Below are 27779 nucleotides of genomic sequence, written 5' to 3' on the forward strand. Positions count from 1 at the left end.
CATTTGTTTCATCTATCTATTTACCACAATATTACTATAAGTTGTACAAATAAATCCTAGAATCTTAATGCATTATTTGGGATATGTAGTCGACAGCTTTAAGCTTTAATATATGTACTATCTCTTCCTATCCTATCCTCTTTCTATCCTAAATATATCTAAATAGCTTTAGAAGTATATTTGTACATTAATCCGTGGGTATCCTAATACATATATTAACAATTGATTAAGCAGAAAGTCTTTAATCATTTCAGTTTTAATAACAGAGAATCTGTTGTTGTTAATGAATTGATGCTAATTGATTCAAAACAAAGATTTATTCGATTTATTAACTATTTAGTCGTGGATAAGAAATCCTTAACAATATTTGTTGATTTTAACTTGTACATTAATGGATATAATCATAATTTCTATCAAAACTCTATACCCTATTTCTTGAGTATATATTATTCATTGCTTGTGATCAAATCATAAGGTATTTGAGGTATAATTTAAGAGAATTCTCTTTAAACTCGGCGAAACTCACCACAGTTTCCCTCTCGCTCTTTATCTCTTAATTTTTTGGTTGAAGCAAGCCGGAAACCAAACCAGGGGAGAGCAAAAGAGAGTGAGAGAGAGAAACCAGAGACTGATCGGTGATTTCAAGCCAAGCAACACGCATGAATCACGGCCTAAACGACAAGACGAGGCAACATAGAAAAAACTGGTTTTCTTATGCATTTCATGTAGCGAGTATACATACATATAAAGGTATTCAGATACATAAACATTTTCTACTTCTTCTTTGTGTATTGAAGTTATAAAAGGGAAAAGGTTAAATATTCAAATTTTTCGTTTTAGCATCATCATCAACAACAACTTTTATGTCTGTGTCTTATATAACTTGTTGAACATAACAAAACAAAGTAACACAAAATAACAACCAAATGATTTCCACTATTTTGTGAATTTTGTTTATAAACTTCTCCATTTAAATATTGTCAATGGAGAAACATTGTGTGTGGCTTTGTATATCGAAGTAGTTTTTTAGCCAATTACCTTGTAGGCGTTCTTCTAAGACTACGTCTAGCCCAATTGTCTCGCGGCATAATGTTCAATTCGTCATCGCTGCAAACGCAAAAAAAGAAATATGTTAACAAATGAAATTAAGAAAAGCATTTCAAACATTCCAAAAACTCACTCTTGGGGAGTGGATGAGCCCACATGTGGAGCCAAGTCCAATTCAATGCCTGTAGTTCCATTTAAATTGTTATTGCCATCGTTCGAGTGATCACTGTGATTGGAGCCATTCGTGTTATTGCTGCCGCTGCCATTGCTCAAATTATTACTATTACTGTTGCTATTATTATTGTTGTTGTTTGTGTTGCTGCTATTGCCATTTATGGAGTTTCTGCCATTTTCCCTCAACTGAGTGGGATAATCGTTTTCACCATATCCTTCAAAGGATTCACCATCCGATAATGATGAGCATTGCGATTTGGCAACGCCAGCTAAACAAAACAAAAAACCATTTTCAATTAAATCAATTATACAAGCTTTAAAGTCTAATCATCTTTAAGGTAAGTACTTACCTGTACTCGATGGTGGACTACTGGGCGTGGGACTACTATCGCCAGACATTGTTTCGGCATATAAAAAGTTATTTGTCGAGGCTTTGAGGGCTCCAGTGTTGCCATTTGGCAATTGTATGCGTGGCATGGGGGCCATATTGAGAAGGGGAGGTAACTGAAAATGAAAGGAGGTTAGTTTTAGTCGGTGGTTTATTCAATTGGCTTGCAAGCAGGTTAATAGGCCAGAGTTCGACATGCTATTTTTTTTGCAAATGGTCTGAAATGCCAAAGGGCCTGCCAAACTGTCTAGTCGTATCTTGTCAAACTGTGACCATATATTCAACTATTAACATCAGCAATTAATCATCATTACCACCTAATGTTGTAGTTATTTTTCTATTAAAAATGTCTAAAATGCTTCATTTAAAGAATAAACTGAATAAATTTCTATAAATTATCTAAATTATTATACATAATAGACAAAAATATAATGACAATCACAAATTGATTTCTGTATATTATATCCGATTCCTTAATAAGCTTTAAAACAAATTCATTCCAAGTGTGCATATTAAAGTGACTTATGCTGTCTTGTTGTTAAAAATAGACACTCCATCTTGCCCAATGCATGTAAAACTGTTGCTGTGTAACAGGTGTCTTCGATTTTGTTAGTGTCCTGTTCTTTATTTCAAACGGAAGTACACCAAGTTGGCCATTAATGTGCATACACATTAAAAATAGGTCGAGGCTTTGTTGTGGTCAATGTCTTTGTCTTCAATTAGGGAAAACCATTGGGGCGAGAGACTGACTCGTAGGGTGACTTACAGGAGACATATTTTTCAATGTCTATAATTACACATAGAGTGTAATTATTTCTACTTCCCTTCCACCTCTTCTTCTTTCTTCTACTTATCGTAATTGCTGGTAAGCTTATTTGTCACACACTCACACACACACTGATAGAAATAAGAGAGCCAGCAAAAAGGTAAAAGTATTAAACAAAAATCCATATAATAGGCCTAAAATATGAAAGTTTCTCACTTGCTAACTGTTGACTGATTGATTGAAATGTCAGGGACATTAGTAGTTAGTATTTTATCAGAAGTAGGCCAAATTTCGTTTTACTAGTGACTGTCGACAATTGTATTTCTAATTTCAAATAGTATGGGCATCTTTGTTTGTCAAAGTAATTTATTTCATTCATTTCATTATTCTTAGGGATTATTGAGAATGTTAAATTAACCCACCTATCTTTTTTAACAACAAATTATTTGCTTAGGTACAATTACTAAATATAAGACTATTTATCAAGTTGTTCGTTCACAATATTCGTTAGACGGAAGTCGCAGAATTATTGTTATCCTTTCTGTGAATTCTTATTTTAAATTGTTTAATATTTATTGTAATAAAATATTATTTTTTAGGGACGAACGTTTTCAAACCCGAGGCCGATAAGGTACAAAGCCTTTTTACTGGAATGCGGAAAGAAATAAGATGTTCAAAATGTGAATGGTCGGATTTGAAAAATGAAATTAAAGATCTGAGGAATGGAAATAACCAAATTGTCTTCGTGAGCTGACCCTATGATTACATTTTACATTTAGTTTATAATGTGAATAGCTTATTAAAAAGCATCCGGTAACGAAATACAAATTAATGACTATTAACTGAGACGATTTCAAATTTTAATAGAAAAACGTTTTAAGCATTTTCAGAAACAACTGAATCAAAATCAGAAGGATGAATTGGCTTTTGCTTACACTTGAAAGCGAACTGCTGGTTCAAAGACAAGTACTGAGAAATGCTACATTGTCCAAGATATAAAAAGTAAGTACTTTTTTCGAAATCTTGGGTAAACTATGTACTTACATTTTTCTTCTAGATATTTGCCATGCTCCACGGATGGATATGAACGGTAATGCAAAGGACAAGAAGAAAAATCAAGACTACACCATTCTGAAGGTTGTCATCATCATCTCTTGCTTACTAATTAAGAACCTAAACAATGTATTTAAAATAGAATTCAATAAAAATATTATCGTCAACAACATATTTCCTATTTTTGACAAAACCAGGAATTCAAAATCTAAGGAAAGCAAGTCCAGCATAAAATTAAATACAACTAAACATTGAGTCGCAGATAATGGAAAATATGATTCTTAAAGAAGTCACAGACGAATTAAAATTCTAAAATGAGTCGTAACATTCACATCAAGTGGTTTTTGATAAACTTTTAGCCAATTTGTAATCCATACAAAAAAAAGAAAATTTGTTCTCGTTTTTAAATTCTAAATATTTTTATCATAGTTCTATTGGCTTTCTAAGGATTTAGTCAAGTTTTTCTGTACGTAACATTTGTATGTATATTTCTTTCTATTGTAACTCTAGCAATATTAATTCCTTATTAACTTAAATATCATGCTATGACTTTATAAAGCTCTCTCACGAAGCCTTCACTGCTTCTTAACGCTTTCCAAACACACCAAAGACTGGCAACTTTTGTTTTGAAACAATTCACACCGGAGTTGTTTTGTGTTTTTCTTTCCTTTATTTATTCTTTTTTTTATGCTAATTGTTATTGTGCATATTGTAGTATCAGGTGACGATAAACAACAATGGCAAAAAAATATATGTTCATGGGAAATGCATTTCATATAAGTCAGTCATAGAAGATGGCAAAACAAAAAACGGCGAACAAGCTCTGAGAGAATGGCTTAAAGGCATGCAGAGATAGATGTATTAGCCAGCATCTATGTATCTACAACTAACCATAACTGTAAGTCGAACGGTGTTTCTCTTAAAAGTTGCTCAGCAACTGCACTTTGGAGTTTGCTATTTTTTTATTTTTTGTGGCCAAAACCAGATGGGGCAAAATGGCAGATTGCGTTTTTGCATTTTGCATTTGGAGCTGCTGACATAGTTGGCACGAAAAAAAAAAAAAAAAAAGACAAAACCTGTGGAACTGAGGAACTGTGGCAATCATCGTCTGGTAAGTCAGTCTCTTGAAAGTTAATCAAGTGTCACACAACGCCCTCACATCATGATGATGTTGATGACTATGACGATGAGGCGGTCGATATGGAACTTGGTATATATTATGCAAATATTGCATAAGTTAACTTGATTAGTTACTATGTAGTTTTGTGGAGTTTCTTTTCAACGAAAACTTTATCGATTTTTCACTAGTGCAGCAATTCGACATTTCCGTCTAAAGTTCCGAGTTCATTGCTCTCTTTCAACCTGCTGCCAGCTAGCTCCACCTTCTTCACCGCCTCTTCTCTGTCCACTGCCTTTTGCCTATTTTCTATTGCCTTTTGCTTTGCTTTTTCATATTTTCATTTTCTTCTACTGCTCATTGCTTTTCTATTTGGTGCTTATGCTATGTAATCATCATAATCATCATCAGAGTACAGAGGTACATGCATACCCATTACTGGTGTATTTACTTATTATTGCCTTTTTATTTCTCTCTTTTTATTATTACATATTATTTCCAAATGAAATTGGCATAACTAGAGACAATTAATACTTAATCATAGGTTTATGCTTGTTTATATTACATTAAATCAATGAATCGAATTGGAATAGAAAAAGCAAATGAAATGTGAATTGTAATTTAAGTGAAAAGTGATTGAACTTGGTTGGAAGTTTAATTGTCATGAGGTTCAAGAGCAGTACAAGGGAACATTAAGAAAACCAAAGACATACCGCAATCGGGAAAATCCTTTAGAAATATATCATTTTCCATAACTGGGATACTCATAAGGATAAAAGTAATGACCTATGATTGCCTGAAAATATACTTACGTAAGATTCAATACATTTAAATTAAAATTACTCAACTCGCTATTAACCTATTGAATTTTTTGGGTGAAGGGAAGCAAAAGACAGAATCAACCTTGATCCAATTGCCTAGTGCCCCGTTCGTCCCCGACCCCACCCCCAATTCCATTTAAAACAATAATAGAGCTACAAATGGATATGTTATCCGATCATCAGAAACATAAGTGTAAAAGTGACGTATGCAATGCAACAAGCATTAGCCATATGTGGCAGATCAAAAAACAAGACAAAAAAAAAACGCCTCCACAAAATGTGAAACAATAGCCACAGCCACAGCGAGATCGAGATCGAGATATATATACTCAACAACTGAACAACTGAATATGTATATTTAATAATAGAACAAGTTTTACTCTGGACAAGAGGGTGAGGAACACAAAAAAGGGGAGAGGAGACTAATATGACTAATAAACTTGAACTTGCCAGAGAGCTCAGCAAACAAAACGGTTCATAAATTTTGTTGAAAACAATTTAAAATTTGCTTTCAATTTATCTGAACTAATCAACTTAAAAGAGAAACAAACTGAACAGCTGATTGAGATCTTAGAGACATGGAGAAAGAGAGACTAAGAGAGAGATAGAGAAAGGAAGATAGAGAGGAAGCATGAAAGAAAGACACAGATTTGAATTTTGAAATTCAAAGACCAGAAGGAACTTTTAACGATGAAATTTGCACTGGAGAGAAACTATGAAATACCAGGCCAACAGAATTAGATAGTAGGCGGCTGGTTTAAAATTTTTCTAAAAGGTGTAACGAACACAAATTATATTTAGTATGGTTCATTGGCTTATAAATTTTATCCGTTACACAGGGGAAGGAAAAGTTGGCTTAGTTCTAATGTCAAGTATCGTGTGTTTCAATAATCCTCCAGTATTTACAATGACAACCATCTGCATTATTAACTCTATTGAGTTCCCCTTCCCCTCAGTTTCCTTCTCTAAATCTTTCTCAAGAGTCTTACCATATGGCAACTAACGGCTGCTCTACGTGCTCTCATTTACACACAACATTTCAACAGAATTGACTAAGAATTCCAATGAAAACTGAAACCTTAATTAAAAATTCGATCCTCGTTTTTCGCCAAGTGCCCACAAGAGCAACATGTGGAATCTATACACGTTCATAGTAGAAGAAGAAAAAGGGTGGTTCCCTACATACCTGCTTGAAGAATTGATTTTCAATGCTGATAACTCGAGATTTCGGCACAGATGTTGAGATCGAGTGGAAAATCAATTGAATATCTTGAGCAAGAAAAATAAAAGATTTTTTTTTTAAATGTAACTTATGCAACATACTGAGGAGCAGACGGAGGAGGCAGATGTAGCTGAGGCATCTGTAATCAAGTACCATATGGACATACGTGTTTTACGCTAAACCGCAAAAATTACTTTTTTATAGATTGCGCAAAAAGCAAAACGTGCCAAATATCTAAAAATTTGTACATTTATGTTCGTTGAGAACGACGACTGAATAAACCAGCAAAAATTGATAAGAAGTATATTTCTACTACAACGGAATAATAGGGAATAATCTAATTTGAAAAAATTTTAGGGTCATGTCTGTAAATACGCTTCTATCGAGCCCCATATATTCTTAATCTCGATTTCTTGTTATGGATTAAAATGTTGTTTCAATGGATAGAAACTCTGTAAATAAGCACCAAATTAGAAATGATTGATATTAAAGAAGAGTCGACAGATAATAAGATCTTCAAAAACATTTAGCTTAAAGTAAAAGTAAATTATGTAATGCTACATGCAAACCAGTGAGGAAAACATTTCAGTTTCAAAATGAACTAATGACTGGATTAGCATGATTAAGCTAAAACAGGTGAAGCTGTAATCCCTTGGCAAATAGTAGAAGACTGGATGACTGGATAGGCCATTGGAAAAATGTCTCCCACTCTCTATTTTTCTGCGCGTTCTCTATTTGTTAAATGTCATTAAAACAAGCTATAAAAACATTGGACAATAAGTTATGAGTGTGTTCCCCGGGGCCCGGGGCCAGGGACAGGGCCAGGGCCCTTACGCCCCCAAAAAATGAAATCAAATAAAATTCAAGTATTGTATAAACATGACGCCCCTTCAACCAGTCAATCAGCCAGCCAACCAACAAACAAAGCGACATATGCAGAGGAGTGTATTTCTCAAAAACAATCAGAGAGAAACCAAATAGATAAAAACAATATTGATTAATTATACAAAAATTGAGGCAAACAATTTGGGTCATTTGGGAAATGCAACAGATCTACTTATCTAGCCATGTGAGTGTGTGTGTTAGTCGAAAAGCCTTTTAAAGGAGCTCTTCTCCACTCTACACTGACTAATTTGGGTCACACTCACAAACTCTTCAGTATATGTATAATGACTAATGTTTGGCCCAAACTTCCAACAATCGCTCATATTAAACACAAATTCAATTAGAAGCAAATCTTTTTTTATGCCTCTGTTGACAATTTATTGTATTTGTGTATATGATAGCCTTTTTATTCATGAAGACAAAAAAAGTATATTCAGATCTATAAAATTATCCTCAAAAAATATATAACTACTCAACTGGTCATAAAGGAGATCTCTGAAGCAAGGACTCACCAAGGGCAGAAGCATTTAATTAGCTTTGCTTGATCAGTTGAGAACAGGGTATAGTCAAGTCGGATATTAATTCACTTTTAATTTTATTTAAAATACATTTATTTTTATGCTCCGAAACCGTCTGCACTCTATTTCTGTTCTTGTGAATGCCTCACTGACAGTTCCCGCTAATTTGTTGCCCCAATACTCTTGCAACACAGAAGAGCATCCCCCTTCCCCCGGATTGTCCATTTCTCGTGCAGGTTTTACAATTGGTGGTGGGCCCAAAGCGGAAGCTGAGGAAGGAGAGAGAAGAGAACGTTTCCATGTCAAGTTTGGAACTATGCGCTTTCCCACTGAATAAATAATGAGGCAGGCGTAGAATAGGAAAACTATGCGGATGGAGGAAACGCCGTGCACCCAAGACTCCTCCAGACTTCTCCCTAGATCACAGCAAGGAAGCATTCATATGAAGGCAGGTCAAGAGTAGAGAAACGAGAGGCGACTAGGAAAAGTACTGCTCCTCCTTTTAACAGGGACCACATCGAGCAGATACAGATTTGAAAGGCATTCCCATTGTACGTCAACCTTCAGACAATTTAAATTTCAACATTTTTTTCAGTATGCAAAAAACAATCTGGTAAATGCATTAATCAAGTGAAACAACGACGAAAAAACACATCAAGAAAAACCAGAGACAGCTAAAATTATAATTACATCTGGATTGCAAAAAAAAACGAGAGAGAAAAAACACAAAAAGCATTTGAACTTCAAATCAATGTGATTCAAGGTAAACAAGTGGATTGTACTTAATTTTTTTTTTTTTTTTTGTTCTTCTTGTTTATTTTTTGTATTTTTTCTTTGCGGTTTTGGTAAATACCCTGTAGAAAAAAAGGTAAAGGCATCAAAGAAGCGTCCATAAACATTTCAATGAATACTTCTGTGAATTTAAAAAAGAGAGAGAGTCACGTATTCAAAAGAATCCAAATCCGAATAGGTAAAAAGATTCAAATTGTTTGGGACTTTTAAAAGAATAATATTCCCTCAAGTTCCCTAAATTTACCGAGAAGACATTTAGTTATTGAAGTATTTAGTAATTAATTAAAAACCATTTCAACTACTGAGAGTGATGTGCTGCCTCATTATCTAAAGAAGGATAAGCGGATGGGGGAAAAAACTGAATCTAATTTGATGGGTATCTTAAAATCGTCACTTTTGAGTTGACTTAAAGAGCTTTTGTTATTGTTATTTATAAACACTCGTGCCAGTTGTTGTTTTTGCGCTGCATGCCAAACAAAAACTGAAAGAAGAAAAAAAAACGTGGGTAAAAAATAAAAAGAAATACCAGAAGCTCGATTTTTGTTGTTGTGTTTAGAAGCCAGAAAGTGCTCAATAAACAAAAAGAACATCGAGAGACGACGGCGATGACGACGACTCTAGAGACACGACGATGAGCATAAGCCCACTGGGTGCACAGAGTGTGGCGAGGAGAGGAGGGGAAGCCAAGCCAAATCAAAGTGGGGAGATGACGTCTTCAATTGACATTTAATTGGCGCTGCGAAGAGGCAGCAACCTGAATAACACGAATGATCAACTTGTTGACTGGCTCGTTCACTGACTGACTGAATGGCTGACTGACTGACTTACTGAGAGATGAAATGGAATGATGGAATGATGGGCAACGGAATTGAAATTGGATTTGGAAAAATCAAACTGGGTCAACTGCATTCATTTTGGTTCAATGCACCTTTTGGAATAACAAAAGTGGAACCAAAATGAAGGAAACAAAATAAAGGCCCAAGAACCACCAACACCACATCAAAAGTGTTTTGGTAATTAGTCAAAGAGTAAGCGAGAGAGAGCAAAAGGCGAGACAGCCAAAAGTAAGACACGAAACGGGAAGGGGGGAAAAGGGCCAACATTCTCTTTGGCTAATGCCACCATCTGTTATTTACGGCACGTTTTGAATCGGATAAAAGAACCCAACTATACCAATATACACACTTATATACATATGTATGTACATGCATCGCATAACGTGTAGGTGGAAATTGTGTGCAAACGCATGAAAATGAACACAAAGTGTAAGCTAACTTTAAACAGGTGTCGCGTTGCTTTCATATGACAAATCTAAATACCTTTACATCTATCTCTCTTGCTCTCTCTCTCTCTCTCTTGATGTATTTTTATTGTTCTGTCTTGTGTGTGTTTGCTTCATGTGAATTGTTTTGCTGGTACTTTGTAAAATGCAATTCATATAAGATACCTACACACATATGTATGTACATTTGTATGAACAAGTGCCATGACGACAGACTTCCGCATTTCCTTTTGCACTAGAGAGACATTCTCCTCCTCTCTTCTTTCTCCAAGTAGAGGAACGTATATATTCTTTCTTCAGCCAAAGTAGATTTTAAGTAATTGAAAGCGGCAAACATTTGCCAGTATTGGTTACATTATTCTTGTTCTGACTTTAATGGTATTATTCATAGAAACTCATAAACATATTGAATGTCAGATGAAGTGCCAGCAAGCCAATGCAGTCAAATTTAAGTTATGTGTACTTAATAAACAGCTTAAACAGAGGCTATTGCAGCAAATAATCATTTCCTAATTTTACTATTTCCCAAGATGGAAATATAAATTGTTAAAAACTGCTTTGCTTCAAGTTTAATCCTTTTTACATTTTAAAACAAAGTATGTACATCAAATTTTAATGTTCATAATGAACATGTAGTCTTAAAGTGACTGTGTAGTTTAGATTAAAAAAAAATCCCTTATTTTTAATAGTTATTATTTAAAGTTAAAAACGGGTTTTTGTCAAATATCATCACAGGGAATTCCCAATATGCATACATATATTGTGTCAACTATTTATTTAAAGTCAATAATATTATTATTATGCAAAAATATCTATAATACATTTGTTCAACCAATTAAAAGGTCTAAGGAAATTACATTTTGAAAATTGCATAGAAATTGACCTCAAGGGTTTCCAATTTCCTTAAAATGTATCCAATTTTCATTACATTTGTCTCATCCTAAATTGAACTTGAACAATAGATAAAGTTTGGTATAAGTTGGAAAAGTAGTTCATCATTTTGGCATTAATATGGCAAACAAATTATTCTGACTTGTTTAATCATTATGTCTGGTAATTTGACAGAAAGAAATTGCTTATACTCTTCTGGCCTAGCATATTGATCAGAAGAAGTTAAAATCAGTGGAATATATAGGAAAACCCATACTTAGAATTTATATACAAAAGGATAATATAGTAGAAATATAACGAAAATGGGAGGATATAAGATATATAAAGCTGTGTTTAGAACCCCGCCGCCCACTTTATTTCCCCTCTCAGCCCTTCTTTTTTCACCAGCCAGTGAGCTGCAATTCTAATTAGCATTTCGTTTGCCGTTTTCGCTAGCTGTAAACACAATTGGAAATGATCTTTTTCAGTTCTCATCGCTTTAAGTTTTGCGTAATTACCTGTACAAACATGTATACCTATATATACATATGTACATATATCCATATATACGATATCTATGTGTATAGTATGTATATCTCTGTCTATCCGTCTCTATCTTGTCTCATCATGCTACTACTATATAGTATATTGGCTCTCACGCAATGTTACCGTTATTGATTCTCAAAGTTAACTGCGTCTTTTGTGTTGCCACGCCTACTACAATGACAACTACCTCTATACTATATAGGATATATATCATTTTGGGGGGTAATTAAATAAATGACTTTTTGTGTTTTCCCCATTTGTTGTTGTTGTAGCATTTCACAAAAAACACCACAAATTCGCCAATTTTTTTGCAATTGTTTTGTTATGATTATTGTTGTTGTTGCTGTTGCTGTTTGCTTAAAGCCATGTTCGTGCCAGTTGGCGCCATCGTTATATGTATGTATACATATGTATGCATATAGTATCAACAATTTCTGCGGTTTGAAGTTGAGGAAGTTTTTGTTTTTCAAGATTTCCTTCGTCCCAAGAGCCCAGAGACCTGATAGAGACACCGACCAAACACCTGCCCCCATGCACTTAAGGGCAGGAAATGCAGGAGGATGGAAAAGAGAGCGGAATAAAGAGCCTTAGATGGGATAAGAGGATCGTTTTCATTTTCATCTGCGTAATGCGAAACCCTCTAGTAAATCTCAAGTGGCAGCTGCTGCATCACCAATTGCATCATCAACATCCCCGTTCCTGCTCCCTCTAAGTTGGCGTTTTTTTTTTTGCCTTCCTATGTAATTTGATAGTTTTATTTGTTTTTTTTTTTTTTTTTTTTAGTATGTATTTCCATTTTTGGCCTCTGTGTTTAACATTGTTTAGAGTCACCCCCGTCCACGTCCTCCTCCTTCACGACCACCTGCGCTTCACCTCTCAGAGATCCCCTTAGAATGCCTTTGCCTTTGCCTCGACTACAATTACATGCACTTCTTGGTGGAAATGGTGAATTGGAGTGGGCGTTGCGGTGGGGGTGGGGTTGGAAGGTTTGTATATCCGTTTAAGCCCAGTCTAACGGTTTCAGCATTTGCACTTTGCATATTCTGTCAAAAACACCAAAAACAAACTACAATTTTTTCCGTTTTTGTTTTTGTGTTTGCTAGCTGCTTTGCCTTGGCACAGTTATGCGGCTTGGCCACGTTTATAAGTTGTCCCCCCTCTCTATCACCCATTCCCTCACTCTCTCATTGTCTTTTGGCTTTTTTCCGTTGCAGCTTTTGTGTGTGTGTGTGTGTGTGAGTGTGGGGGCCATCGCCTTTAAAAAATTTTTGTAGTTGTAGTCAGTCAACTTTTATGGGCTTGACCGGTTACGGGTGTTGCCTTACAAATGCTAAGTAAACATGGGCATATTAGCACTGTCAGATTGTTTGTAGATAGATTCCTGATTACCAAGTTTTTAACAATATAAAATCAGACAGGAAATGTATATACACAAGTGAAATCCTTGCGTTTTCCTGTTTGTTGGGTGATAATCATAGGAAAAAATGATTAAATGTTATCTTCTCTCTCGGTTGCTTTCTCTTTTCTTTTCCTTTCCTTAAAATGAATTCGTGTAGTGTAAGACCTAATAAAACAGTTATTTGATGTCATACTTAAAAAAAGAAATAAAGATTTTAAATTATAAATCAATTATCTGGCGTTATGATCAATTATGCAGGGTATTATAAATTCGTTATTCTGTTATTTGGTTACCTATATCATCCAAAAAAATTACTGTGTTTGACTTCCCTTGTACGTGAAGAAAATTAAAGTTGATGTAATGACAAATTGCCTTTAGATTCAAATAGTGAAAAAATATTTTCCGGCTTATCTACTAAGAGATTTAGACAAGTTGGTCCATAAGGTTCCTAATTTTAGGGCCCAATAGGATAAATACCATATGTCAGAGGTTTACCTTTGACTCAAAATGGATTTTAATTAATTATTCCCAAATTAACACTGATTTCTACTAATGCATTTGAAACATTATAGCTGATACACTATTAAGTCAACAATACCTATTTAGTATGATAAATCGGTCAAAAAAACCACTATCTTTTCATTCTTTCAGTTGCCCTGCTTGGATTTTTACAGTTGCTGTTAAAGTGCACAGCATCTCTAATGGCTGTCAAACTATAACTAATGGAGTCTAACTAGAAACAGTTAGCAGCAAGCCACAGAAAAAAAAATAAAAGGTTCAACTCACCTGTTTAAATAGATTTATTTCTCGTATCCAAATTGGAGCAGCTGAGTAGCGTCTTTTTGATAACCGTTATACACACCACATATACATTAATTTATCTTGTTTTCTTTTTTTAAATTTTTTTGACTAATTTTGACATGCACTGACTATACGAAATTATAAAAAAAACACAATTTTCACACACACACGCACACACAACATATACATGTATACTGTATGTAAGACTCGGGGCGACGAGACAAGAAAAAGACGTCGGCGTTGGCAGAGCAGCGCACGCAACAGTTAGATTGTTAAGAGAACAGGTAGTTGTAGTTGTTGTTGCGGTTGCAGATAGACTTGGTGTGCTTGTTGTTGTTGGTTGCTGTTGCACAAACAATACACAATTGCTTATTTTATACAAAACAAAAAAAAAAACCAAAACAAACACTTGAAAAAATTTAAATTTCGTGCAGCAACTTTCACTCAAATCGGCATTTGGTTTATTTCCCTCGTTTTTCATGAGTTAATTTTCGTAGTTTATTTTATTTGTTTGTTGTTGTGTCTGTATTATTTTCTACGCGTGCGTAACGTTGGCAACGAATGTTAATTTTGACGATTTTTACACTTTGATTTTTATATTATTAAAAGGCGCGCGCACAGACGTCCGCTCACTTCGAGAACAAAAACAACAACAATGCGGTGCTACAAGAGCAGTGTTGCCATTTTGGCTTATTTTAAGCTAGATCTGGATTATTTCAAAATTAAATAGCTTGGAAAGTGGTTAAAATGCTTATAGCTTGAAATCTAGCTTATTTCAAAATTTTAATTAATTAAATTACTTAAATTGTTGCTCAATTTGCAAGAATTCATTTCATAATTTGGGAGGAAAGAGAAAATACTTCCCAGACTTGGACCGAGGTCCTTAATTATAAGGATGCTGGCAGAAACAATGCTGCTGTTGAGCGCGTATTTAGCCAAGTTAACATCGTTAAAAAGTAAATTGCGAAATCAATTAAATGTTAAAGGTTTGAACGCAATTTTACGCAATTTTACGTATTTAGTGTATATTTAATAGATTCCTTTTAATTTTACAGATATGGATTACGACTTCATGGCAAATGTTGTGTCAATTATAATGTACCTGTAAAGTACTTATCTTTAATTAAAGGCTCTGACAAATATGAAGAAACAAATAATGAAATTGATGACATAGCTTCACTAATATAATTTGATATATATCAATAAAATAAAATTTATATTAAATGTTATACAACAAGTGTTTTTATAGTTAGCTTATTTTTTAAGCTTTTTTTAATGTTTAGCCTATTCTAGCTTATTTTTTCCTTAAATCTAGCTTATGGTGACTCTAAATTTCTGGCAACACTGATGCCAACAATGGCGGCGGTGGCGTTAGGGTTGTTGATAATATATCAATGTAAAAATATATCGATATTTTTACAAAAATATCAAAGATGCTAACATCGGCTATGCCGAAGTTTAAATACCCTTGCAGTCCTTGGTAATTTTACATGTTCAAAATTTGTTTTCTGCAACTCAATTCATCAATATACAAACAAAACAATTTTACTCTCATATTATCACATATGTAAATTTCATAGCATACTCGATTTTTATGATCAATTTTATAATACCCTCTCTGCAAGGGCATAAAAAAAAAATATTTATATCGAAATATTTTTTTTCCCTGATATATCGCATATCTATCATATTATTTGGAAATATATTTTTTGATATTATGGCTGGTCACACTTCACTTAGAAATCTTAAAGAGAGATGCGCGCGGCAAAAAACACAAAAAAGTCGAAAACGAAAACAACAACAACCGCAGGGCCAATTCGCTTAGTCAAATGTAATATTTTCGCTCTGCCAAAACGAATATATTCGCCCTGATGTTAGAGCTGGGAGTTATATTATTACTGTTGTATAGATTTTATCGATTGGACTCCCATGTCTAGGCACACTATTTTTTGGAGATGTGGCAACACTCGAATAAAAATTTATAAGCATGGCAACCTTGTCAATTTAGTTATGTGTCCGGGAATATTTTGCAATTTGTTTTTGATTTTTTACTGTGATAAATAGGCCTTTTCGTTTCACTCTCCACATGGATACATTTCGTTTTTGACTTGTTCCTATTTTCTTGTTTCCTAGTCTCATACTCTTCTACATACTCTTTCACAGTAAACACAAATACAAAATTGTACAAAATTCCTTTAATATAAAAAGTTGTAAAAATCTTCAACCCGACAAAGTCCCGGTTTTCTTTATTGTTTATAACAATGTTTCGCGCTGGTAAATTGAATAAACCCGTGGTTTTGGCGGTGCGACGTATGCAGCTTGCCCGACGTTCGTTCCATGTTGATCTATTGCATCAGATGCCGGCATCCAGCCGAGGCTCGTCAGGCTCGTCCTACGGCGGTTATAAGAAAGGAGGTGGTGGCAGCACATCGGCAACGGCCCAAGTATTGGCAAGACAATCCGTAGGGTCAATTGGCGGAAGGCATATGCCATTCCAATCGCAGAAACATCAGCAGCAACAACACCAACAGCAACCAACGGCCCCTAAACAGGAACAGGTAAGATGTCTCCCTCTCTCGTGGGTCTATAGTCAGCTGATTATGTAATCTTCCAAAGTCGCGTTGGCCCCGTCGCATTTTTAGTGGCATTCAGCCTACTGGCACCTTGCATTTGGGCAACTATTTGGGAGCCGTACGCAAGTGGACCCAATTGCAGAAGGCACGCGATGATGTGACCGTTTGCATAGTAGATATGCATTCGATAACAATGCCCCATAATCCTCCAGTGCTGCGTGAGAATATCTTTTCTTTGGCGGCCACACTATTGGCATGTGGCATTGATCCTTCCCGGAGTACCCTATTCGTGCAATCCGCTGTGCTGGAACACTCTGAACTCAATTGGATATTGAGCTCGCTGACTACGTTGCCCAGATTGGCTCAGTTGCCGCAATTCAAGGAGAAATCCCGAATGCTGAAGGACGTTCCATTGGGTTTATATGTCTATCCTGTGCTCCAAGCAGCAGATATAATGCTATACAAGTGAGTCGCGATGTCGAGTAAAAGGAAATTTCTTTAACTCAATGTCCTTCCTTCTCTTTGTGTGTTTGTTTGTTTAGGGCTACGCATGTCCCGGTGGGAGCTGATCAACTGCAGCATATCCAATTGGCCCAGCATTTGGCTCGCAGCTTTAATACCCGCTATGGTGACACATTTCCCGTGTGTCATGCTCTCATCGAGGAATCAGAGGCCTCTCGTGTGCTCTCATTGCGCGATCCAACCAAGAAAATGTCCAAATCGGAGGAGAATTCCAAGGCCACCATCAATTTAATCGATTCACCCGAACAGATAACGGAGAAGATCCGTAAGGCTATGACCGATTTCACTTCGGACATATCATATAACCCGTCCGCGCGTCCTGGTGTAAGTAATCTAGTCAGTATCCATGCCCAGGTCACTGGGCAGTCCATCAACTCGGTTGTGGAAGAGGCCAACACATTGGACACGGGCAAATACAAAGATCGTGTGGCCGACGCTATCATTGAGCATTTGCGTCCCATACGGGAGCAGATTCAACAGCATTTGACCAAGCGGAATGAGCTCATCTACATGCTGGAGATGGGAGCAGAGAAAGCCCGTCAAACGGCGCAACAGACCATGAGCGATGTGAAGCAACGGCTGGGCCTAGGAACCAATGCCCATTTGCCGCCAGCGGTTCAGGTAGCTCCTTTGCTTCCCGACCGATTGAGGATGACGGCCAGTCAACGTATGGCCAAGGGCGTTCTAATGCCCAACGTCAATGCGCACGCTCAGGCCCATTACGACCAGCGTCACGAGCCGGGTCACGGTGCATCTGGCGGATCAGCGGGTGAAGCCGCCACCGGCGAGCTGCAGGATGGCATGTCATTCAATCAGTTCCCAATGCGTCCAATGATGCGTCGTCCTGTGGTGCCCACACAGCATTTGCGTGTGGAGAAACTTCAAAACAAGACTCCTCCCCGACATATTTTCAAAATGGACAAGCAGAATGCACCTAGCATGGGTTTTCGATCGCCCAGCTCGGTTAATGTCACTGGCGGGCTACAAAGGCGGCATGAAATGCCACAGGTACCCAGAGAGATGGGTTTCACGGCGGTCCCGCCACATGGAAACTTTGGGCAGAACACAAATCCCAGTGCTCTAGCCTTTCTAACCCGGGAAGCGAATGCGGCCAACAAACAGCAGGAGTTCACCTCCACATTGGCAAATAGTGTTTATTACAAAGCGTCCACAACGGCAAATGCGCTAAAGTTTACGAAAAGCAAACCATACAAGGAGTCCAGCTCGTCCGCTAGCTCTGCCGCATCGAAATACAGTTCGCCCCTATTAGCTAGTATTCCATCGATGTCATCCTCCTCCTCCGCCAGCTCATCCTCATCCCCATCCACTGGCCCCGAAACTGCAGCAAATTCTGGCGATACTGAAGAGCTAGTTAATTCCTCCTCGTCTGAGGAACAGGAAGATGACGATGAAAATTGTGAACGTCCTGCTGCCGAGATCAGCAAAGCGGAGGTTTGAGTCAGTCCTAGACGCTTAGTATTGTTATTACATGTAGATTGGTAAATGTATAAATCGTACGTATTCAAGTTGAGAAATAAATCAAGATGATTTCAGATCTAGCTCGCTCTCGTCATTAATTCAACTTTCACGTTTTATTTTTTCGGTGCGTTTTGTTTTCAATTTTCTCGAATATTTTTGTTTTTATTCTCTACACTTAATATACATAAATTACATTTATTTTGCAAAATTTGCAATATTTTTTTTAATAAAACAAAAACAAAAAAAAAAAAAAATTGAATTCAACGCTTCGCGCTTGCCCAAATTTAGAGAAATATCGCTTTTGCATTTCGTTTTTTTTTTCTTTTGCCATAATTTCTATTTGTTGTTGAGAGTTTTCGAAAAGGGGTAGGATTTCATTATTTAGAAGTTGATGGGCTTGCCAAAGGCGGCAGCCACATTGGCCTCACGCAAAGCCTCGGCGCAGGTCTGAAATGGGGAAGAAGAGAAACGAATAGAATACAATGTGAATGATATGAGGATTAACTTCTTTTGAACTTACAGGATGTGCGTGACAGACACGGGCGATATCCTCGGCAGATGCACCATACTCCATGGCAAGGACAGCCTCGTTTATCAACTCTCCGGCAGCGGGGCCAATGATGTGGGTGCCCAGGACACGATCTGTGGCCTTGTCGGCCAGAACTTTGACAAAACCATCTGTCTCATTGTTGGTCTTTGCTCTTGAGTTGGCCAAGAAGGGGAATTTGCCCACTTTGTAGGCGACACCCTCCTGTTTCAGGGCCTCCTCCGATTTACCCACCCACGCCACTTCGGGATGCGTGTAGACCACACTGGGCACGCAATTGTAGTCGATATGCACATGTCCGCCATTGATGCCCTCAATGGTGATAAGACCCTCGTCCTCGGCCTTGTGGGCCAACATTGGACCATGAATGCAATCGCCGATAGCATAGATATTTGGCACCACAGTCTGGAACGTGGCATTCACGGGAATGCGACCGCGGTCATCTTTTACAATGCCGACAGCTTCGAGACCCAAGCCTTCGGTGTATGGCCGTCGGCCCACACTGACCAACAGGGCATCACACTGGATTTCCTCCTTTTCACCCGACTTTGCATTTTCCACCGACACGGTGACAGAATCTCCACTGCGAGAGGCAGATGTCACTTTGGTGCCTAGTTTGAATTTCAGGCCCTGCTTCACGAGAACCTTCTGGAAGGTCTTCGACACTTCATTATCGATGCCAACACCGCCAATGGTGTCCATGAACTCAACGGCTGTTACCTCGGCTCCGAGACGTGACCAGACTGAACCAAGTTCCAGGCCAATGACACCAGCGCCAATTACTACCAGATGCTTGGGCACTTTGGCCAGTTTCAAGGCACCAGTGCTGCTCACAATAACCTCCTCATCAATCTGATGGAAATTATGCATTATGGATTAAGAGTAAAATCAGTTGGTGTATCATCTTACCGTAATACCCGGGAATGGTGTCACCTCTGAGCCGGTGGCAATTAATATATTCTTGGTTTTGACCGTCTCAACGGTGCCATCATCCTTCTTCACCTGCACCTCGTTGGGATTAACAATACTGCCGAATCCCGTCAGCTGTGTAACCTTGTTCTTTTTAAACAATTGGGCAATACCTCCAGTCAAAGCCTTGACTGCACTCGTCTTTTGACCCATTAGTTTTTCCAGATCCAGGGAGACGGTTCCACAGTTAATGCCACGACTGGCCAAATCGCCCGAATGAGCCATGTGATAGTAGTGGGAGTTATTCAACAGAGCCTTGGATGGGATGCAACCGACATTAAGGCAAGTGCCACCAAGAGTAGCCTCCTTTTCCACACTGACGGTCTTCATGCCCATTTGGGCAGCCTTAATTGCAGCTACATAGCCACCTGGCCCAGAGCCGATGACCACAATATCAGCTTCGTGTGTGCTGGAATAGTAGCGGGCGTTGAGGGCACCCAAAATGGCAGCATTCGTGCGGAGTGGAGTCTGGAAAAGAGTGAAGCAATGATATATATAGGTCAGGAAATTTGGCAAATCACTCGACTAGCCGAACAGCATGCTTTTGTTATCACGACCCTATCACACGCATCGGCTCATGTTAATCATCGTCAATTTTTCATTCAGCCCCATATCATCAGCTGATAGGCGACCTTGACTTCTTCAGAAGATTAGTCAGCCGGCGGGCGTAATACAAACTGTGTAGTCAATCGGTGTTAGGTAGTCGCTAATTGGTTTCCACTGCAATCATTGGGTCATTGGCCGTTAGATAGCCCGACTTAATTTAGATAGAGCCAAATATCATAGTTTTTTTTATTGACCGAGCCCCTAGTTGTAAATAGGTTAAGATTGCATAACCTTCTCTTACCTTGGCTACTGCCGTCACAACTTGTCGTAGCGTCGACTGCATGTCTATATATGGGTCAGTGGATCTGGGGGGTGGCGAATGTATTGTTTATTAACAAGATTTTTGTATTAAAATTAAATAAAAACAAGAATTTTATTTGTCAATTTTGTCACAACACAAACCCGAATCAATCAAGTAGCTAGTGATGGCACTTGGACTAGTGTCCATTAATCGATTTGTTTATTAGCGGCTAACAGATTCTGTTAACCGCTTACCATTTCACACTGGCGCCACTTACAGAGAGGTCTTAACAGCGCTGTGAGCTGTGCACTATGGTGTACCTGTCCCTTTCAAAACTGCTGTTTACCTTACCTCTCTTTCTAATCAACGCTTGGGAAATTGAGAGATTGATATATTTTCAATATTTCTGAGATTACATTTATTAGGCACATACAAAATATTGGTTGTGCTAATCACTTTAAGAATTCAATCGTCTTTGGTTTTGAAGCCATCCTAGAGCTATATTAAATTCGTTTGTTTTGTTTTTGGTGTATTAACGATCGTATGGCTTTGCCCGTGCAGCATTGTGTGTTTTAGGTGCTTTTGGTGGCTTCACATCATCGCCATCTTCACCCAGTTGACGGAGACGCTCCTGCTTGATGAATGCCTTGCGCTGTGCAGGAAACATACCACTTGGATCTCTCACAATGTTTGCCTGAGATGCATATACCTGTGGATTATAATCATCCACAGAAGTATCATCCCAATTTTCCTCTGATTCGATCTTTTCATGTTTGGTCTCTTCATTAAGTTCGGCGGCTTGGCTATATTGATAATGCATTATGATCTTACGGTCTTCGCATGATTTGGTATGTTGCTGCAAACAGAACACAACGGAGATCGGTATAAAGAGGGTGTTGAAGACAGAATTGGTTTGCCATCACTTACATGAAATTCGGGTGCCGGAATGTGATGCGCCTTATTGAAGGGACAAACTAGAAGCTCCACTTCGTCCTTGTAGATCTCCTTACATTTCATAATGTGTTGTTGAAGTTTCTTGCGCAGCATCGAATGTGCACTGTTATATGGGCAATGCACTATATCCTTGGGATCCATAGATTCCATAGTTGTTGTTTTTCAATGTACACTGAGTCTTATCTGAATTTGAAGGCAAGTTCGAATTCAAGATTATGTTACAGTGTTACAAAACGCCAATAGATCAGAGCTACACGCGTAGAAAGATCGCTTAAAGTCTTTGTAACTAAAAAAATTCTGTCAATTCAAACAAATAACATCACACAAATTTGAAGTTATTGACATATGCATAAAACACGAATATTGAACAGATTCTGATTCTAATCGATGATTATTTAAATCCTCCTATATAAACCAGTTAAAGCCGTGACTTGTTTGGCTCATCTCTATCAATAAATTTTAACAATCCGACGCTTGCCAACACTGGACAATAAGAAGAAGTTAGAAAACGTAAACAAGAAAAATTGTGAAATATTTTCATTAGCTTTAGTTTATTTAAATTCTAAAAGAGCAAATCAAACAACAACAACAAAATGGGCAAAGGTTTCAACAATTACATGTGCAAGAAATTCTTTCACCCCGCATCCCGGGATAATCTGAAAAGAGTAAGTACATTTTTGTCAACGAAATGGCATGGGGAATACCTTCAATATCTTCATGTGTATCTTTTCCTCTACTACTAGGTATGGATGGCCGAGCAGCAGGCCGAGGCTTATAAAAAGAAACAGGAAGAACTACGCAATCAATATGAGAAGGAACAGAATCTGCACGAGAACAAGGCCATGCTGAGCAAGGATAGCAAGGATAAATTAAGTGTGAATTTTATGTATGAGCCACCTCCAGGTGTGCGCAAGGAGCGTGAGAAGGACGACAATGAACCCGAATACAAATTCGAATGGCAACGCAAATATAATGCACCCCGTGAGTCCTACTGTAAGGGGGGACACCGAAATTCGTGATCAACCCTTTGGCATACAGGTGCGCAATGTTCGATGCCTTAAATGCCATAAATGGGGCCACATTAATACGGACAAGGAGTGCTCCATGTACAGCATATCGATGAGTGAGGCGCGCAAGTTGCATGCGGAAACCGAAGCCAGCGACATTATGTCCAAAAATGTCCTCGAGGAGCAAATGAAAGAGGATGGCCTGCAGATGAAGCGATCCGCTCTGGAGCTTCAAAGTATAAAAGTGATTCAACAACAGCATCAGTTTGTTTCCAGCGATGCTGTGGAGAAGGAGGAGAATCCAGAACTTGTCTTCCTCAAATCCCTGAGTAAATCGCAGAAACTGAAATTGCTGAAGAAGTTGGAGAAAATTGAACGCATCAAGCGCAAGGGTGATGAGCGAAAGTCATCCAAGAAGAAGTCAAAGAAGCAAAAAGAACACAAGGAATCTATAAAGAAAACAAAAAAGAAAAAGTCTAAGAAACGGAGCGATGAATCATCATCATCATCGTCGTCGTCATCTTCCTCTGACAGTGATTCGGATGACAAGCATTCGCGTAGTAATCACAGGGATAGAGAGCGACGTAAAAGAGATCGCTCTCGAGATAATGAAAATAATGATCGCCATCGCAGAGACGACAAGGATAGTCGACGTAGAGAGGAAAGAGAGGATCGTAAAAGAAGGAATGATCGCTCACGTTCTCGTGACGAAAAGAGGCGAGGATCTAGCGAAGAAAATCGAGATCGTCGCGAACGGACTCAGAATAATAATAATTATCGATCCAGGCGTTAGTTTTCCTACATTAATATTTAAATTTTGTATAAATAATATTTTCAAATGAACAATATAGCTTCTTGTCCCACCAAAAAAAAAAAAAAAATACAATAATTTGAATCATTCGATTTTGGAAGAGATGCAACAAGTACTGGAACCATAGGCGGTCCGCGCACAGTCCCTTTTTTCAAAATTTGGTTACAAATTCTAGGTACATTTGTATGTATGTTGACATTGCAGATGATTCCTTACAGTACCTCACGATGGCTCTTTTGATTGAAATATTAAACAATTAAAGTTTGGGAAAATGTATTATGGACCCTTCATCGTCCATTATACATGAGTATCTTCATTCTCTTACCTTTAACAAGGGTCTGGCATTCGCATACTTTTGTTTGGAAAAAGAGGTTACATCGCACGTCCTGGTTATTGATCCTTATTGTCGTAGCTATAGAAATTTCTGCTGTTTTTGAAATACATCCAAGAATGCCCATAATGACAGACAATAACAACGTTACAAAATTTTATACAAATATAAGTCCAAATTATAAAAGTCTAGCTGGATGTACAGAATCATCCAGGTCCACACCCGTTTATGAGAAACCTAACTCAAAGTATTTGTATATGTACTGATAACATAATGAACTTTAGTTGGAAAAGTTTCATTTTCATTGGAAATATTCTACAAACACATATAATTAAGTGATTAGAATGTATGTAATGAGTGTCGTATGCAAAATAGTTCAATAGATTGTAAATATACATACATTCTATGGTTATTTTCTAATAAATATTTCGTTTCTGTCGTATGGCAAACTAATGTCAATTTGATTGTTGTGTGCTTCACACAATATCGTCGACAAGATGAGGATTCTCACTATAATTGTGGCATTACTTAATATTCAAAACGAGTTTAAAGTTCTCGTTTCATCAAACAAAATCGAGAGTCCGTCGTTAATGAGTGTTTTCGAATATATCGAAAGGTGCGAAAAAACATTTATAGTCGAAGAAAATAAAAACTTAACCCTGTTTCTGGGTATAACTGGAGGCGGTAAATCGACATCAATAAAAATTTTAACTGATCAAAATTTAAAGACAAAGCGTACTGGACCCGGAAAATATATATTTTCCGATGATAATCAGAAAATTGGCGAAATAACTGGCGTATCGAAAACATCTTTGCCCGAAATATTCGAAGATCCCGTCAATGGGCTGACATACGTGGATAATCCGGGCTTCGAAGATACTAGAGGGGTAATGTCCGATATCGGAACGACATACTTTATAGATAAACTTCTGAAGAAATCGCACTCGATTAACTTTGTATTGGTTGTGAATGCTTGGGCTGTGGAAATTACCGGAGGACAACGAAACGAATTTCTTAATTTTCTGACGCAAATAACAAGTTTGATAAAAAACCCCGAAAAATATCGGAATGCAATCACATTACTCGTAACGAAAGTGGATAATAACCGCGAAGAAGGCATTTTAGTTCCGGACTCTGATATTATTACGGAAGTTGCGAAATTTTTAAATCAAACTCTAATTGTATTGCAAGAGGAAAACGAGGAGCGCGAGCGAAGGGGATCAGCTATAATCGTGGAAAGCTTATTGGCGAATGCAAATGACAGAATCGCCATATTCCGGAAACCAGAAAGCGCCGGAGAGGTGAAAAATATGCCAATTTTTGTAGCTGAAGCCCAACGATTAAGGACAATAATAAAGAACATGCCGCTGATCGAAACGAATGAAGAAGACTTTTTCTACACACTATCGGATAGATCCCAATATCTGGTACGCGACAACATTGACATTATTGACAACGATATAGTTGAAAAAATGTTGAATATTATTCACAAAATGAAGCACTTCTATCAAACGAAAGAGAATGGAATCAACGTAATGCAACAGTTTTATAATGATATAAATCTGGCATTATCCACCTTAAACACCACATCAATAACTGAATTTGATAATTTTGTCTCCAGTGTGGATGTCTTTATATCAGGTGCTTCAAAATTGAATTCGAATTTTGTTGAAGACGACAAAATCGTTGGTTATTTGAAGCTAAATACGTTTTTGAAAAAACTAATTAATAACAATCGTACAATGCTTTCAATGCAAACGACAATCAAAAATGAAATTAATGAATTGCTTAAATATCTGTTTGAAAACGAAATATGGTATAAGTTTCTAATGGATTTATACCAATTACTGACGACAACAGATGCTGATAGCTGGCACAGATTGGCCAATAAGGATTATGCGCTGGAAATGTCAAAAAATGCATTCCTACAGTTTTTGGGAACACTTCGTAGTGAAATGATTTGCGGAAGATTGAACAATATTGAAGAAATCAATTTTAATAGAATACAAAGATTTATTTTGTTGAAAAAACATTTCTTGGATTATGAAATTAGTAGCAACAATATCAACTGTGACAATGGCATATTCCGAATAAAAGGCAACAACATTAAGATCAGTCAAGTAATTGCGAATACTTGCTGGAAACTTGCCAATCGAATTGAAATAGTTGCCTTGAATCGAATATATTTCGATACTGATACCTTTAAAGAAGCCAAAGATGTGAAATTCTCTATAATTGCTCCAAACTGGAGAGTGGAAAATAGTGTTTCAATAGTTATGAAGGGACTAAATGGCAAAATGCATAATCCGATTGCAGCTGCAACTAGCCATAATGAGGCCGTAAATGGTTACCCGGGATTACCCGGTTTGCCGGGCGATTCGGGTGGTGCCTTTTTTGGTGTACAATTTCATCCAAACGCTAAACAGCTAAAAATTACATCAATCGGAGGAACTGGTGGTCCCGGCCAACATGGTGGTAAAGGTGAGATCAAATGAGCTTATCCTTTTCTATATACATAATTGTCATTGGCGTTTCATAGGATTCTCTGGAAAAAAAAGGAACTGATGCTGTTTATAAATATGATTGCTCCAAGCCGCATAAGTGTGATAACCCCACAAATGAAATAATACATGGAGATCCAGGAAAAAATGGCACAAATGGTGGAGACGGAGGAATTGCAGGAAAAGGTGGTAATTCTGGAGAAATAGATGTTGTGGGACTATTCGAAAACCCCTTGATTAACATTCTTCGAGAACAAGGTTTTTAAATTGGTTTTGTTTTTATTATATACATATGTACATTTGTTAATATTTACTTAGGTGCTGTTGGAGCAAACGGTGCGGGGGGAGAAGGTGGAAGTACTATAATTGGAGTTTCGTATGAAATCGGATATAGCTCATTTATGACGTCTAGTGGTTGGAATAGTTTTTATATGGCCTGCTGTTCTGATTTAAAACGACAGATTCCAGGTAAGACCATTCAATCTGCTAATGGAACTGATGGTAAAAATGAAAAGGACATAAAGGAACCAACAACAATTCATTTTTCTAATAAATGCTCAGTAATCAACGATTTTATTGCCTTTATGCGAGAATCGTTATCGATTTCTCCGTTAATGAAAGAATATATCATTGATATATCAAATAGTTTTATAGAAAATGCCAAAATAAAAACCTTATATACTACGCAATGTTTTCTAATGGAATTGGAAAACCTGGAAAAAAAATTATCAAACATTACGAAAGGACAATACATTATATATTTCAATTTTGGAATCTTTGAAATATCGAATTGTTGAACATATCAATAGTAACAAAAATAATCTTACACCAGACGAAACCAAAATATTACGCTATTTATATGTGACAATAACGAGCAAAATGTTTGCCATTAAAAATAATGCCAATCAGAATACAGTTTTCGATCTATTGCAATATATTGGAGCAATTAAGATGGATATAAATGGTTTGAGGGAATCCAAGCAAAGCGAAACCATTCAAAGTTATCAAACACAATACAACGCATCGTTGCATAGGAAAATTGAGTCCGCACAATACATTATAGATACTTATATTATACCCGAAACCAAGTCAAATACGCGTAGATTGGAAGAGGATATTTATAAAATTTTAACGGAAATTCATAAGAGAGAAAATATAACGCGAGAAAATCTAAAGAAAATTGAAGACACCCAAGCAGTTGCTCTGATATTTGCAGGGTTCAAAATTGTATCCGGAATAGCAACAATTTTCACACCTTTCGGAACGGCAGCATCGATCGCTTTGCCATTTTCAGAGTCGGTTTTAGTCCCAAATTCAGATATGATGTTGCCAACCACGACTACAGCGATGAGAGCATCCATAGCACAGGTATCTGAAACATATAAGGCTGAAAAACAAACGATTCAAAACGGATTGAATGAAATCGAACAGATGTTCGATCAGTTTATATCGCATAATGAAAATGATGAAAACATCAAAGAAATATCCGACAACATTAAGAAATCGAAAACTGAAATATTAAAGTTATCCAAAAATGAGGATATCGACAATCCAGAA

General features: G+C 37.2%; 5 protein-coding genes and 1 long non-coding RNA gene across 10 annotated transcripts in view; 3 read left to right on the forward strand and 3 right to left on the reverse strand.

Annotated features, from left to right (window-relative positions):
- nuf (rab11 family-interacting protein nuf) overlaps positions 1-14330 on the reverse strand; it is a 51099-nt gene extending 36769 nt beyond the window's left edge. For 2 of the 4 annotated variants that reach the window (XM_068294018.1, XM_068294017.1), the window contains exons 1-4: positions 13667-14329; positions 1572-1725; positions 1181-1490; positions 1039-1107 (exon numbers count right to left, since the gene is read on the reverse strand). In XM_068294018.1, the coding sequence (XP_068150119.1) occupies positions 1039-1107; positions 1181-1490; positions 1572-1707 (515 nt within the window). In that variant the 5' untranslated portion in view covers positions 1708-1725; positions 13667-14329. Of the gene's footprint in view, positions 1-1038; positions 1108-1180; positions 1491-1571; positions 1726-13666 lie in introns of all 4 variants that reach the window. The other 2 variants (XM_068294016.1, XM_068294020.1) reach the window with 2 other exon arrangements.
- Positions 2981-3548, forward strand: LOC137580110 (uncharacterized). Its single transcript, XR_011032944.1, has 3 exons — positions 2981-3188; positions 3257-3377; positions 3433-3548. It is a non-coding gene; the product is annotated as an uncharacterized lncRNA (long non-coding RNA).
- A 1358-nt stretch (positions 14331-15688) lies between the features above and the next one.
- Positions 15689-18335, forward strand: TrpRS-m (Tryptophanyl-tRNA synthetase, mitochondrial). The gene is made up of 3 exons (XM_068293639.1): positions 15689-16239; positions 16298-16719; positions 16797-18335. Exons 1-3 carry the CDS (start codon positions 15943-15945, stop codon positions 18232-18234), a joined length of 2157 nt encoding a protein of 718 aa, XP_068149740.1. The 5' UTR covers positions 15689-15942; the 3' UTR covers positions 18235-18335.
- Positions 18325-20859, reverse strand: LOC137579824 (dihydrolipoyl dehydrogenase, mitochondrial). Of its 2 annotated transcripts, XM_068293641.1 has the most exons (5): positions 20780-20859; positions 20619-20682; positions 19712-20239; positions 18776-19654; positions 18325-18702 (listed from the first exon to the last, which is right to left on the reverse strand). In XM_068293641.1, the coding sequence occupies exons 2-5, from the start codon at positions 20658-20660 to the stop codon at positions 18637-18639; spliced, it is 1515 nt and encodes a 504-aa protein (XP_068149742.1). In that variant the 5' UTR covers positions 20661-20682; positions 20780-20859; the 3' UTR covers positions 18325-18636. The 2 variants fall into 2 exon arrangements, with proteins under 2 accessions (XP_068149742.1, XP_068149741.1); XM_068293640.1 differs by having other exon boundaries at positions 20619-20811.
- A 153-nt stretch (positions 20860-21012) lies between these two features.
- arx (asterix) lies at positions 21013-21788 on the reverse strand. Its single transcript, XM_068294026.1, has 2 exons — positions 21546-21788; positions 21013-21474 (listed from the first exon to the last, which is right to left on the reverse strand). Exons 1-2 carry the CDS (start codon positions 21720-21722, stop codon positions 21151-21153), a joined length of 501 nt encoding a protein of 166 aa, XP_068150127.1. The 5' UTR covers positions 21723-21788; the 3' UTR covers positions 21013-21150.
- A 371-nt stretch (positions 21789-22159) lies between these two features.
- LOC137580102 (corepressor interacting with RBPJ 1) lies at positions 22160-23471 on the forward strand. The gene is given in 3 exon segments (XM_068294025.1): positions 22160-22237; positions 22316-22570; positions 22572-23471. Coding segments are annotated over 3 exon segments (1128 nt in total). The 5' UTR covers positions 22160-22165; the 3' UTR covers positions 23373-23471.
- The last annotated feature ends 4308 nt before the right edge of the window (positions 23472-27779 follow it).

This window comes from Drosophila tropicalis, unplaced genomic scaffold, assembly GCF_018151085.1.
Source record: "Drosophila tropicalis isolate 14030-0801.00 unplaced genomic scaffold, ASM1815108v1 contig_805, whole genome shotgun sequence".
Taxonomy (NCBI): Eukaryota; Metazoa; Arthropoda; class Insecta; order Diptera; family Drosophilidae; genus Drosophila; species Drosophila tropicalis.